Here is a 14152-nt window from a genome sequence, read left to right as displayed (position 1 = left end):
GGGGGGGGGGTGGAGGCCTGTCAAGCTGTGAAAGGAAAGTGTGCTCTCTAACATGCTTTGTTATAATTAACACAACACTGAGAGACAGATAGAGAGAGAGCGTGTGAGTTTGCAGAGAGTTGGCAGCTGCACCTGCTTCTCCTCCTCCTCCACCTGTAATGACCGGCGTCTCTCACAGAAGGTGACTGTGAAGGTGAAACGTGACAGAGAAAGCGCCCTCTAGTGTACGTGTTCTCAAAGCTAACCTCAGAAACATGACGGGACTGCATAACCTCTACGCTGTCATGCGTATAAACATCACCCACATCTGACATATTGCTTTGTTAGACGTTTGACAAAGTCGCAATGTTATTAGTTGATATAAAGACTAAGTCGTTAAAATCATGTTATCATTTCATATTTAGCAATGAATCTCATGAAAACATGTCCATTTTTGTCCATATTTGACTCCAAAACCAAAATATACACAAATATATTGCATAAATTTATACATTGCATAAAGTAAATAAAGTCTGTTCTGTTATATACTTAACTTGATTATTTCCTGTTATTTTCAAAGGTAATATTTTCAAATACATCACAAATCAAAACATGATCATGAAATACAGTATAACATTTACAATAACAATTAATGCCATTTAATACAGTAAAAATATAAATGAAAAGACAATTAAATTAAGAAAAAATGGCTATTAAAATGTTATTGATGTATTGCAGTAGAAATTATTTATTATAAATATATATACTTATTTATTATAATTATTTACTATAAATTATTGAAATTGTATTAAAATACTTTAATAAAAAAAAATTCAAAAGTGAATATGCAAATATGCTTATGCAGATATAAGTAAAAAAATGCAACCATGATGGGGCATCATTATTTTAATGACAGTTTTATATTTCCTATTATTTTCAAAGGCGATTCTCCTGATATTGTCATATAACATAAGAAACAAGTAATTTAATACACTCACACAATACAGTAAAATTATGAAATCATACATAAAATAGAGTAAAAATTACTATTACAGAAATATTAATGTATTACAGTAGAAATTATTTATACATATAATACTTAGAATTATTTACTATAAATTATTGATTATAATTTACATTTATTAAAAAACTTTAAAAAATTTAACAAATACCACCATAATATATACATATTTTATAAATTAAATTGTACTGGACATTTACAGTGATATGAAATAATTACATTAGAATGTATTGTAATACAATGATTTATATTATAATTAAAATCAGCATAAATCAAAGATTTTAACAAAAAAATAAATTTGCAAAAGTAAATAAAACAATTACTACCATGACATATACAAATTTTATAATTTGAATTATAAAAATATTCAATTCAATTAACAAAATATAATCAATATGAAGTAATGGTAAAGATATTTTTGCATTTTAATAATGATAATTTGGAGGGAAACGTACATGAAAATGCAATGTCAGTGCAAGAAACTCCTACTGTTCAGGCCATAGAGAGTTTTCATGAGATTCATTCCTCACATGTGCAGCGGTGTGCTGTGGGCTCGTGTGTGACGAGCGCTGCGTTTCTCCCCGCGTCTCCTCTGTCTGTGTACGGATTGGCTGCTGGTGCCTCCCCTTTTGACATGCTTCCATGCAGCGCAGCCAGAGCAGCGTGACTCTCAGAGCTGTCCAAGGGCGCGCAGTGCACCTTCAGCACACCAGATAAAGATGGAGGCCCTGGGCGTCCAAGTGCGAAGACCCTGCGCTTTTCCCTGCAGCCGCTTGTGAGTACCTGTGGAGGAGCCACGCTGGCTTGTGTGTGTTTGGGAGGGACGGCGTGTTTGTTTGGGCGCGTTATAGATAGAAAAGCCCTTCCGCAACTATAAATATCTTGTAACTTAAAGACAGAATCAGTGTGAGGTTCCCTTGATGGTGATTTAATATAAAATAGACTTTGCCATTGAGTATTTAGCAGTCAGGAGTATGATTTCTCGATTTTCCCTGAATGCAGTGTTGTTGCTGCACTACGTAAATCTCCTTTTTGACATGTATTGTTTTCACATGTTATCATGGGACTGGTCTCAAATGTAGTAGTGCTCTAACAGTACATGGCAATGCTCTGAGGTGAGTGGAGGAGGTCAGCCTCCTTCTGACGTAGCTCTCTGATTGGCTACTGCAGTGTCCGGGTCTGGGGGTGTGGCCACAAAGGACTGTGTACTCATTGTTTTTCCTGACACACACATACACACATCTACTCATGCCGCACGCACATCAAAATGGAAAATTACCCCGAGCATTGCAAGCACACACACACACACACATTCTTTTTATAATGACAGCAGAAAATGTGGCCAGTTGAGCGGCAGAGATTTGCTTGTCATGATAAGGGCTGTTGTGTAGACGTAGTGCTGCCGTTTAGTTTATAAACCCTTAAGTTAAAGAGACATGGACTTACTGTATTTTTTCTTGTTGAAAACATATACTTAATATTATATCCATATTAAAAACTAAAGCCTGTATAACTGAAATTGTAAATAATGGTATAAGTAATTTTATATCATGGTATGTTTCTATGGTGCCCCTAAAGGGGTTAATAAATTATGAGATGGAAGGAAGAATTGTATTTTTGGCTCGCAAAACTTTTGCGTTCTCCCAAGAAACGTTGCGTTCACTCACAAAACGTTTGCTCTCTCTCACAAATGTTTTGAGTTCCATTGAAAATTTTTGCATTCGCTTGTAAAACTCTTGAATTCCCCAAGAAACATTGCATTTGCTCACAAAATTTTGTTCTCTTGCAAAAGGTTTGCATTGCCTGAGAAACTTTGCGTTTACTCGCAAAATGTTGCACTGTCTCTCAAATGAATGGTGTTTCCCTCACAAACTTTGCATTCACTCTTAAAAATTTTGAATACCCTAATGAAACTGTATTTACTGACAAAACTTTAGTGTGGTCCCTAACAATTTTGCATTTGCTCGCAGAATTTTGTTGTCTCGCAAAAGTTTAGTTCACCCAACAAAGTTTGCGTTTACTCGCAAAACTTTTGCGTTGTCCCTGACAAACTTTACATTTGCTTTGGGATGCACCGATATGAAATTATTGTTCTCTTGCAAATGTTTTGTTCTCCCCAAAGACGTTGCGTTTACTCGTAAAATGTTGCATTGTTTCGCAAATGGTTTGTGTTCTTCTGAGGAAATTTAAGCATTTTACGAGCAAATGCAAAGCTTGTCAGAAGAACACAAACCATTTGCGAAACAATGCAAAATATTACGAGTAAACGCAACGTCTTTGGGGAGAACAAAAAATTCGCAAGAGAACAAAAATGTGTTGCAAGGAAAATGAAAGATTCTAGGAAGAAGTTTTGTGAGCAACTGCAAAGTTTCATGAGGAATTCAACATTTTTACGGTGTTGCATTTGCTTTTAAAATGATTCTTTCCTAAAAGTTTTGTGTTCCCTGAGAAACGTTGCATTTACTCGCAAAATTTTGCGCTGTCTTGCAAATGTTTTGTTTTCCTGACAAACTTTACATCTTCTCATAAAACTCTTAAATTTCCCCTAGAAATGTTGCATTTGCTTGCAAAATTTTGTGCTCTTGCAAAAATTGTGTTCCTAAGAAACTTTGCATTTAATCACAAAACATTTGCCTGTCTCGCAAATGTTTTGTGTTCCCTGACAAACTTTGCATTCACTCTTAAAACTCTTTGAATTCCCACATGAAACTGCATTTGCTCACAAAACTCTTTGAGTTCTGCCTCAAAATGTTGCAATGGCTCACAAAATCTTGTTCTCTCGCAAAAGTTTTGTGTTCACCCGACCAACTTTACTTTCACTCGCAAAACTTTTCCATTTCCCCAAGAAGCTTTTTGCATTCACTCGTAAAACGATTGCGCTCTTTCACAATTATTTTGTGTTTCCCAGAAAAAAACTTTGCATTCTACTGTAAAACACATGTAATTCCTCAAGTTGCTCACAAAACTTTAGTCTTCTCCCTAGAATCTTTGCTTTTCCTTGCAACACTTTTGTGTTCTCTTGGAAAAATTTTGCCTTCCCTTAGAAACTTTGCGTTTACTCGGTAAATGTTGCGCTGTCATGCAAATGTTTTGTGTTTCCCTGACAAACTTTGCATTTTCTTGTAAAACTCTTAAATTCTCCCTATGAAACTGAATTCACCATCAGAACTTTGGAGTTTTAACTTCCACCTCATATTATTTCAATCATCTGTTTTGGAGGCAAATATTTGTTAGTGAACACAAAAGTCAGTATGTGCTGTTCATCAGAGGTGTGTAATATCACTAAATCACATGAATATAAAATTATTCTTTCACACTTTATTTTAAGGTCCAGTTCTCGCTATTAATTAACTATTAACTATGACTTTTGCCTCAATAAACTCATATTACTGCTTGTTAATAATTAGTAAGGTAGTTTTTAAGTTTAGGTATGGGGTGGATTAGGGGATCTAAAATATAGTCATGCAGAATAAGGCATTAATATGTGTTAATATTAATATAAGTACTAATAAACAGCAAATATGCTAGTAATATGCATGCTAGTTAATAGTGAGAATTGGTCCCTAAACTAAAGTATTACCAATCATTCATTCATATAGGCTGTGTACTGCAGTGTGACATGCTATACTTTAGATATATTTTAGATAGAGATATATTACATAAATAGTTATTATCATGCAGTTTTTCCACCACATATTCATTGAGAAACTATTAAATGGAATATTGATCTGTTACACTGACCATTTATGAGCACAAAAAGCTAAATTTGGTGACAAATCAACAGACAAATCATGTCCATGTTATTTGTTATACTTACGGTAAGAGGTAGGCCACAATGCAAAGCATTTGTTGAAGAGATTGCATAAATAGGTTTCATAATTTTAAACTTTAGTAACATGATAATTCATTCATACTGTACACTCTTAAAAATAAAGGTGCTTCACGATGCCATATAAGAACGTTTTTTGTCTAAATGGTTCCATAAAGAACCTTTAACATCTGAAGAACCTTTCTGTTTCACAAAAGGTTCTTTGTGGCGAAAGAAGGTTCTTCAGATTATAAAAAGGTAAGAAAGAGGTGGTTCTTTAAAGAACCTTTGACTGAATGGTTCTTTGTGGAACCAAAAATGGTTCTTCTATGACATCACTGTGAAGAACCTTTTAAGCCCCTTTATTTTTAAAGAGTGTATGTTTCATGAATTTTGCTTTAGCAAAGCAAACAGGCACTTTTATAATAATCAAAGAAACAGATACAGTTACAGAATATCAAAGCCCCATTAGTAAAGGGTGTTAAAAGTGCTCTGAAGTGGTTTTAGTTCTGTGTGAGTCACTCATTCACTGCTTTGATTCAGTAGTCATGATTCAGTTGTGCCAGACGAGCCATGATCAGTTTTTAAACTGAGGAACTATGATGCATCAAAAACATGCGTGTTACACACCGCTGACCCAGAATCAATCTTCCTGCATTTCTTCTTTCTCTCCTTTCTTCTTATTTTTCTTCCCAATTTTCAATTCCCAATTTATCTTTCCTCAATATTTGCAACTGTTTCGCAAGTTTGATTGTATAAAGATTTGATGGACTTTTGTCAAGGTGCATGCCATATGTAATTTGACTCGAATGAAAACGAAGCTGTGAGGGACAGAGCATTGAGCTTTTGTTCAAGTTGATGTTGATCATTCAGTGAACAAAAATGAAATGAAGACATAAAATGAAAATATGTCTTGCCAGAAAATTTCCAGTTGCCAAAAAGCACTGGAAAATATATTTAAAAATAAATAAATAAATATGATGTAGGTCATTAGACATCTATCCTGACCCAGAACCATTTGTTTGCTATAAACCTAGGGCCAAACTATTAATAGGGCTTAGTGCTATTATCAAATTGCAAAAGCTGTGATTTAATTAAATAATTACATACGTTGTGTTTTTAAGAGTGCAGCGCGGCACTGTGTTCATTTACATGTGAGCACATCATTATCCACCTGTGTTTGCATTTTGAGTTTGGGATGCTTTAACATGCATTTGGGAACCCAACATGCTTCAGCCATCTTGCCATACTTGCCAACATTTTGGCCAAATTGTGCATCCTTTTTTTTTTTTTTTGTAGTTTAAATCACAATTAGATTTCTATCTATCTATCTATCTATCTATCTATCTATATTTGGATTCAATTAAAATTGTTGGTGCTACTTGAGGTGTAGGTCTGATGAACAATGGCCTCTTAATATGTCTGTCAGAAACAGAAATGTAAAGTGGTAGTCAATGAGATTACACGTGTTTAAACCACAATACTAAGCAAGTGCTGTAGAGGCTGCCAGACAGGCTAATTAGAGCGATTACTGCACAGCTGGATTGGCTGGCTGCTCGGCGGAGGGCGCATCAAAAGGATCAGCGGCTAGAGAGGGTCTCACCTCGACAGCTTCTGCACGGCACATCGTCTGGGTTTCTGGTCGGAATGGAGCGAGCAGTTCCTCTATTGAATGATGAAGAGAACTGAAAGTGCATGAGGGAGCGTTGTGTAAGTTCTTCTGTGTTTGTCAGCTGGAACTGGGATCTTTGCGGTGCTGTAGAAGAAACGGATGGCGAAATAGTGGGAGGAAAACTGTGGGAGAAAGAAAACATAAACAGCCGCAAAACTCAAAACATCAGCTGATGTAGAGGAAGCCCGGTTTTGTTGTATTATTTGGGTTTTCGCCTTCAGATATAGCTTTTCTAGGGAGAAAGAGAGTCATATAAGGCTGAGATTTGCTTAATCGTTGTTACGATTCGTCACATTGAATCAGCATCAGGAAGGTCCGTCCCAGTTCTGTGATTAGGCAAGGCAAGGCAAGGCAAGGCAAGTTTATTTGTATAGCACATTTCATACACAATGGTAATTCAATTAAGATTACTCTACACACATCAGCTACACGCCGCGCATTAACAAAGACAGGCAAAACGTCTGTACAATAAAAAAAATAAAAACTTTTTGGAGCGGTTAGCATGCTTGCTCCAACATGTTGACCTGTGGTACAAATTTAAAGCCACTTTGCGTCATTTCCTAATTCCATTTCCTCCTCTTTTCTCCTCCAATTCTTATACTCTCTACCATGGATAGAAGGAAAAAAAGTATTTGCTATTGATTGTTCAAATGCGGAGTTTTGCGCAGCGCAGAGTAGCCCGTTGTGTGTGTGTGTGTGAGGGGTACAGGGTCACATCACAGGAGAGTGAACTGCCTGTCAGAAATCATAGCACGTCAGCTGTCTTAACCGCGGCTTGTGTACTGCATCATCACTGTGTCTGTCACGCGACTCTGTTGCCCTTTCGGGCTTGAACTGATGGTAAAACTAACAACATTATTAACTGTCTTGATATTTACTTTGAAAGCTGAAGCGATTATGGTAAGGGGCGTTACATTTCCGACACGTGCTTGTGGTGTTCGGCCAATCACAATGCACTGGGTCAGCTGGCCAATCAGAGCAGACTGCGCTTGTCAAAGGAGGGGGCTTTGTTGAAAACGATGTGTTTGAGAGAGGCGGGGCATAACTGTGGTTACAATTATTTATGAGATTGTACAATACATTATAAGGTGCATTACAAGGCATAATTAATACATTGAAATTACTTGCATTATATATAAAGGTGTGTACTAAAGTGCAACTTCATTACAAATGTGCAATAAAATATATTTAAATACATGACAAATGAGTAGAAATGACATTAAAGTATATTTTAGTTTACAATGAATGCTTGTCAGTGCATTCAGCAGTACATTAAAAGTACAATAAATGTAATTCCGAAATTTCATATAAAGATACTTAAGTGCAAATAATTGCATTCAATATGAATTCACACACTATAATACATTTTCATATAATTGCATGTAACATGCAATTAGTGTCCGAAAACATTACATTAATTTGCACTTATGTGTTATTTTCATAATAAGTACTCTTTTTAAAAGTATGCTAAAGTGTTTTTTCACAAGGGTAGAGCTATGTGCTATGTGATTGTGTGTGACCTGTTTTTATTGTGTGGTTGCTAAGATTGTGTCGTAAAGGGTTTGCTAGGCGATTGCTTACTAGCCCTTTTTTAGTGTAAGTCTGAGGGATTTTCTTCACTTATAATATCATCTAATAGCTAAAACTTTTAATCACTTATAAGAGTAACACCTGTCCTCAACAAGCTGCACAATTTTCATATCACTCATGTCCGTAGAACAAACATTTGTGGGATAAGTTATGCACTGAAGTTTAATACTTAGGGGTTTGTTCAAATTCCTTACCGTACAGTAGTGATACTTGTCTTAGCTTAGCGTTGCTGTCAGTTTGTCCAAGTAGCTTCCATTATTCCAATCCAACTCTATCCCTGTGGTCAAGCTCATTATGCTTCCTAATGAACCTCTACCAGGGTCTCAAAATAATTCAATTATCCAGCACCTAGTGTACCAAACACTGTCCCTCTACAGAGCCCCACTTTCTTCCCTGAGTAAACTCTCTCTCTTTCTCTGTGTCTCTGTCTGTTGGTCTGTCTGACTGCAGCAATCCATCTGAGCAGCAGCATGGCTCCTCTAAGCCCCCGCTGGGTTCGTCGGCTGTGACCTCTCGTATCCTGCTCCGCCAGCAGCTGATGCGCGAGCAGCTCCAAGAGCAGGAGCGACGAGAGCAGCAGAGACGGCAGAGCTCAGCGTACGCACAGCCCTCCGTCACCCAGAGCCCCGCCATCAACGTCAGCGTCCCCGCCGGCCTGCCCAGCGCCACCCAGGTGCCCATGGAAGTGCTGAAGGTAACGCAAGCCAGAAACGTCCTCTTAGGATTTAATGACAGCACTTTTCCAATTTACTGCATGTTGCCTTTATGTTGTAGTTGCTTCACTTTCTAAGCATATTAGCATGAATGTCTCAAATTGCAACTTATGAAGTTTTAAAGTGAATTTAAAGTCTGCATTGAGTGTGATGCAATGAAAAGTTAGTGTACAGCAAAATAACACACTGTAAAAACAATCTGAAATTTATGGTAAAAAAATAAGCAGCATGATTTTCAGGATGTTGATATGGTACTGCAGAACACCAAAATACTAAAATATTCATCACATTTGTCTTTTCCACAAGCTAAGGGGAGTACTAACCTATAGAAGGTTTTTATCAGAGCATTTTTATAGTCTTTTACCATTAAAATTACAATCATTTTATACAGTAAAAATGTCTTTCTGTTGAGTTGTCCTCACGGGCTGCATGCAAAAACAGCCATACAGCGTGACCGGTGTTGTCCTATGCATGAACAAGTGACTCGTTCATGAACAAATGACTCATTTGAGCCAGTTCTTTTTAATGAATCAAAAACTTACAGCATCCTATTCCCGAGTATAGCCCACGGAGGGCTCCTGATTCCCCGTCGAGCCCAGGGAGGGCTCCAGATCCTCAGTTAAGCCCAGGGAGGGCTCCATATCCCCAGTTAAGCCCAGGGAGGGCTCCAGTCATTCAGTCAGAGGTTATGGTCCACGGAGGGCCTCGAAGCCCGAAATCTTCCCCAAGTATTTTTTGGGGGGGGCTGGGGCTGCAGCCTCGGAGGCTGCTTTGCCATGGCCTCCTGAGTCCCCTGATCCTGACACTTATTAGTTCCATTGACTTCCATTGATACGCATGATGCGAATGCAGAAGACAAGAAAAGCATGCAAATATTCCGAAGTTCACGTTTGGTGAACTTGATTTGTGAATTCGTATCATTGAAGACGTGTGACCATTAGAAGACCAATAGAAGTGGCTTCTCAGCTGAATTAAAGGAAAATAAACAAATCTGCTGGATTGCAGTGTTGCAGTAAAGTGAAGTAGACTACATGTTTACATAACATTTTGGATGTATTATATGTTGCGTTATGTTTATACACACATATATATATATATATATATATATAATATATATAATATTACGACCACTACAGTGTACATAGTAATTGAGTCTAGTTTGGCCACGCTTAACTTGTCTTGCAACTGTTGCTTCGCTAAGATAGTATTTGACCAGAGATAGAAAACCGCACTTAGAAAGACAGTTTAAGCTAATGCTTGCTATAGCGCCCCTTGTGGAGACACCGAGAATGCAACACATACTTGAATTTTGTTATGAATTCTGACACACATTGGTTTGTAACAGCGTGTGAAATCAAAGAATTTAACAGGATTTCAAAGGAAAAATTGAAATCGCATCATATGACCCCTTTAAGATTTCACAGCAAAGCCTCAGTTGACCATGTTTTCTACGCTGACATTCTCCACAACTTTCCATGCTTTGGCTATGCCGGCATTAGCATATAATGCATTTGTTCTTCGGTGCTGACTGCTCAATTCAACTTGTACTTGAGTCTTTATCAGCTGAAGCATGTCTGATTATGATACTGTCCGTGAGGGAGGGAGGGAGCGGGGTGGGCAGGGAACAGTGAAGTGTGTTAAAACGCATATGGGGATTATCTTTCCCCAGAGAATTCCTCTTTAATGCATGCTGTGCTCCAGCCTCTTGGAATTAGCCATCTTTAATCCTATTTGCTCAACTACATTCAAATTTTTTTCATAGCTTTGATTCCTTGTTAGTCTGCGGAACTATAGACTGTTACTGATGTCTGTGCTATTGTGCACAGACTGCGATAATTACAACTAAATCTGACGCATCCCAAAGGACTCGGGCTGCTAATGTCACTCGGTAAGAGCCGTTATGTTAAATTTGGTCATTTATCGGGGAAAAGTAAGTGCCTTGCTATCAGCTGTATCTGATAGGCATGGGAAACAGTCATGTGCATTGATTGTTGTTTTATTCTGGTGCTAGAATATTCAGCTGTATTGATTGTTCAAATATGCATAGATAATAGTCATATTGCATGACTAAGTCTAAGATATTTTTAGTATTTGTCTAGTTTGTGTTTGGTCTTTTTACCTATGTTAAGGTCTCAGCTAACTAACATGCTCTGGTTATATTTTAAGTTCAGACACCAAGTTCATTGACAAACTTATTCTTTCTTACAGTTCTATTCAAGTCATTGTTATTGTTTCTTTTATGATTTTTCTGTTTGCTGTAATATTTTCCATTTATTGCATATTCTTCCACGTCAGTTCAGTTTTTTTTAACTGTTGTTTTTTTTCTGAGATGTATTTTATAAGTAAATTCTGTTTAATTATTGTATATTCTTCCACTTCTAAATGAACCTAATTTTAAATGTAATTCTTAAATAAGACACTTTTTTACGAGTAGAAATGAAAAGTCATACATTTTCTTATAGGGAAACATGGCTCTATACTCTACATCACTATGTGATGTTAATTAACTTGTTCTTTGCAGTTTCTATTTTGTTCATATTGTGTTGAAACACCTTAGGGATATTTATGAAGCAATTAATGCTCCTATATTTTCATTCTCACACAACAGTTTTTGTTCGACATGTGAAATGTACTATATTTATGTGTGACTCTCCCCTGTCAACAGAAGCTGATCACACAAATTAAGACCACCCAGCATGCTACTGTAGCTTTCCAATCCAAATACTGTATCATTAATGAAATTGATAGAAACGTGCATGGTACTTTTGCTATTTTATGCTGTAGGTCTAGCGTAATTCATGATTTTATTGTAAACACTAATTTCTAAATTCCAGTGTACATTAACTGAGCAACAAGATGGAATATAAATGTTTAATAAAAGGGGAAATGTTTTAAATAAATGTCTTACAGAGAGAAAATATGCTGTTGAAACCTCGCTGAATCACCTTAGTCGTGTTTGAAAACAACTGATACATTAGCGTCTGATTTTGTGTGGGTTATATCAAAGGATAAAAAGGGCATGGCATGTACTCCGTAACCTTAACAGTATTTATGTTCAGTCAGTCGTTACTTATGCTAAGCTGATGATGTGCTGGTCATTCAACCCATCGAATGGCTGTCAACGATTAAAACACACTGCCTTCAATCCAAACACATGCTTTCATCTTGCCACAAACAATGTCTTACCACAGCGTTTTGGTTTTAGCAACAATATATACAGTACAGACCAGAAAGAAATAGAGTATAATGCGTATTTGAGTTATTCACTGTACCTATTAAAGTATGTGAAGGCATAATATCACAGTTTGTAACTTTGTAGCCAAAAGTCTCTGAAAAATGGTTCCCTTTTGATTTTTGCTCATTCATAAATGAGTAGAGGAGACAGTTTAAGAGATTAAAGGGATTTAATTCCTTTGATAGTTTAGTTTGGCTTTTTGGCCCTAATCCTGAAAACTGTAGTTTATATTTTTATCCATATTACATTTTAATTTAGTTCAACAACAGAAATATATATTGGAATCAAGTCATGATAGGTTTAGGCCAAGAAATTTCACAGACATTCAATAAAAGATGGACATCAAATACTTAAATACTTAAATATAGATAAAAAATAAATATAAAGGTTTAGATAATGAGAACAAGAAATAGTAAACAGTAACTTAGAAATATAGTAAAAGTATTTAGAAAAGTGTAGAAAAAAAGAGTAGAAACTTAGAAATATAGTAAAAGTATTTAGAAAAGTGTAGAAAAAATGAGTAGAAACTTAGAAATATAGTAAAAATATTTAGAAATGTGTAGAAAAATGAGTAGAAACTTAGAAATATAGTAAAAGTATTTAGAAAAGTGTAGAAAAAATGAGTAGAAACTTAGAAATATAGTAAAAGTATCTAGAAATGTGTAGAAAAAACAAGAAGAAACTTAGAAGTACAGTAAAAATATTTAGAAAAGAGTAGAAAATGAGTAGAAAGTTAAAAGTATAGTAAAAGTATTTAGAAAAGTATAGAAAGAGTGAGTAGAAACTTTAGAAATGTATACAAAAAATATTAGAAAAAATAGAGAAAGTGCAACTGATTGTGAATAAAATGCTTGAAACCACTTTAAACTAAGATGATACATTTGATACAAGATCTTTGATACATTTCTGCCTTTTAAATGGTTTCCCACTGAAATCTATAAATGACACATTTGAAGTTTTACAAGTTCCTGTTATACAAGAGGAGATGAAAGCTTTTCCTCTCTTTTTATGAGAATAAAACGGCAAACCATAAAAAAAAGCAGAAAAAGAAAGCTTTGAGACTGGCTGTCTCTGACTAGCTTAGTCGCCCCCTTCCCAAAGCGATGCGAAATTAGCTTAGGTGTACCAGGCAGAGCCGCTGGACTTGAAAAGTGAAAACATTAAGCTCAGATGAGTTTGCCTAAAGACTGATTGGCCCCTAATTAGCCAAGTGACCTTTGATCTTTTCAGAAATAAGTACAGGATCAGGTTTGGGAGCGATACAAAGACAAGAACAGTCTTAGCACACACCAAACGCTAATTCAGCTAAGAATGCCTGTAATTAGGAGTGCTTGTTTCATTCCAGCGCATATTTAATGCTGGGAAGAGGGAAAATAAGCTGGAAAAGTGGGATGTAGGATCATAGCCGAGGGATCAATTTCACCATTGCCTGTTCACAATATTTCAAAGAAAAACCACAAAACACAAGAAATATGTTTAGCGACACAGCTTATGGATTTGACTTTTGGCGCCGCCTAATACAGTTTCAGTGAAAAGGAGGTCTTAAACCTATAGTTTGTACTTGTCTGTGAAACTATTGACATTGTATCGTAATCCAAATCTGCTTCTAATAATATTAGGGGTGCAACGGTTCAACTTACTCACGGTTCGGTTTGTATCACGGTTTTAGAGTCACTGTTTCGGTACGGTTCGGTATGTGCTATGTTTAGGGGAAAAACTATATTGTCAAATAAAAATAACAGAGAGCTTAATATTTGCGCGCGTTCTGAGACGTGGGTTCACGTGCTTCGGATGAGCGACCACACAGATCTTCTCACTCTTTAATATTTAAACTGGCAAGGCTTAAATGAGTTTAGTTTAAACACAGATAGCAACGTGTGCTGTTCAGGTCTCACCTGCGTTATCAACACGTGATGACGGCATAAATGACAGTTATTCCAGCATAAAGCACTCGCATTGATTAAAGAGTGACTGGTTTGTCCACATATTGTTTTTTTTCTCTCTCATCGCTCTTGTTGTAATGTATTGGAAGCCAGAATTTGTATCCATCAACAGAAACATGCATTAGCCGAACTCTAACAAACCATATTACAGATGCATTGCCAGATTTAAGTTGAACCGCGGTCCTAGTGTA

The 14152-nt window shown here is 36.4% G+C and overlaps 1 protein-coding gene across 2 annotated transcripts in view; it reads left to right on the top strand.

The window, feature by feature from the left end:
* mitfb (melanocyte inducing transcription factor b) overlaps positions 1–14152 on the top strand; it is a 61688-nt gene that overhangs the window by 20116 nt on the left and 27420 nt on the right. The window contains exons 1-2 of one of the 2 annotated variants that reach the window (XM_016513680.1): positions 1720–1775; positions 8521–8764. In XM_016513680.1, the coding sequence (XP_016369166.1) occupies positions 1720–1775; positions 8521–8764 (300 nt within the window). Of the gene's footprint in view, positions 1–1719; positions 1776–8520; positions 8765–14152 lie in introns of those variants that run through there. The other variant, XM_016513679.1, reaches the window with a different exon arrangement.

This window comes from Sinocyclocheilus rhinocerous, unplaced genomic scaffold (assembly GCF_001515625.1).
Source record: "Sinocyclocheilus rhinocerous isolate Xijiao unplaced genomic scaffold, SAMN03320098_v1.1 scaffold776, whole genome shotgun sequence".
NCBI classification, from domain to species: Eukaryota; Metazoa; Chordata; class Actinopteri; order Cypriniformes; family Cyprinidae; genus Sinocyclocheilus; species Sinocyclocheilus rhinocerous.
Note: the sequence above shows the minus strand (reverse complement) of the source record. Positions and strands in the feature narration are given on the sequence as shown.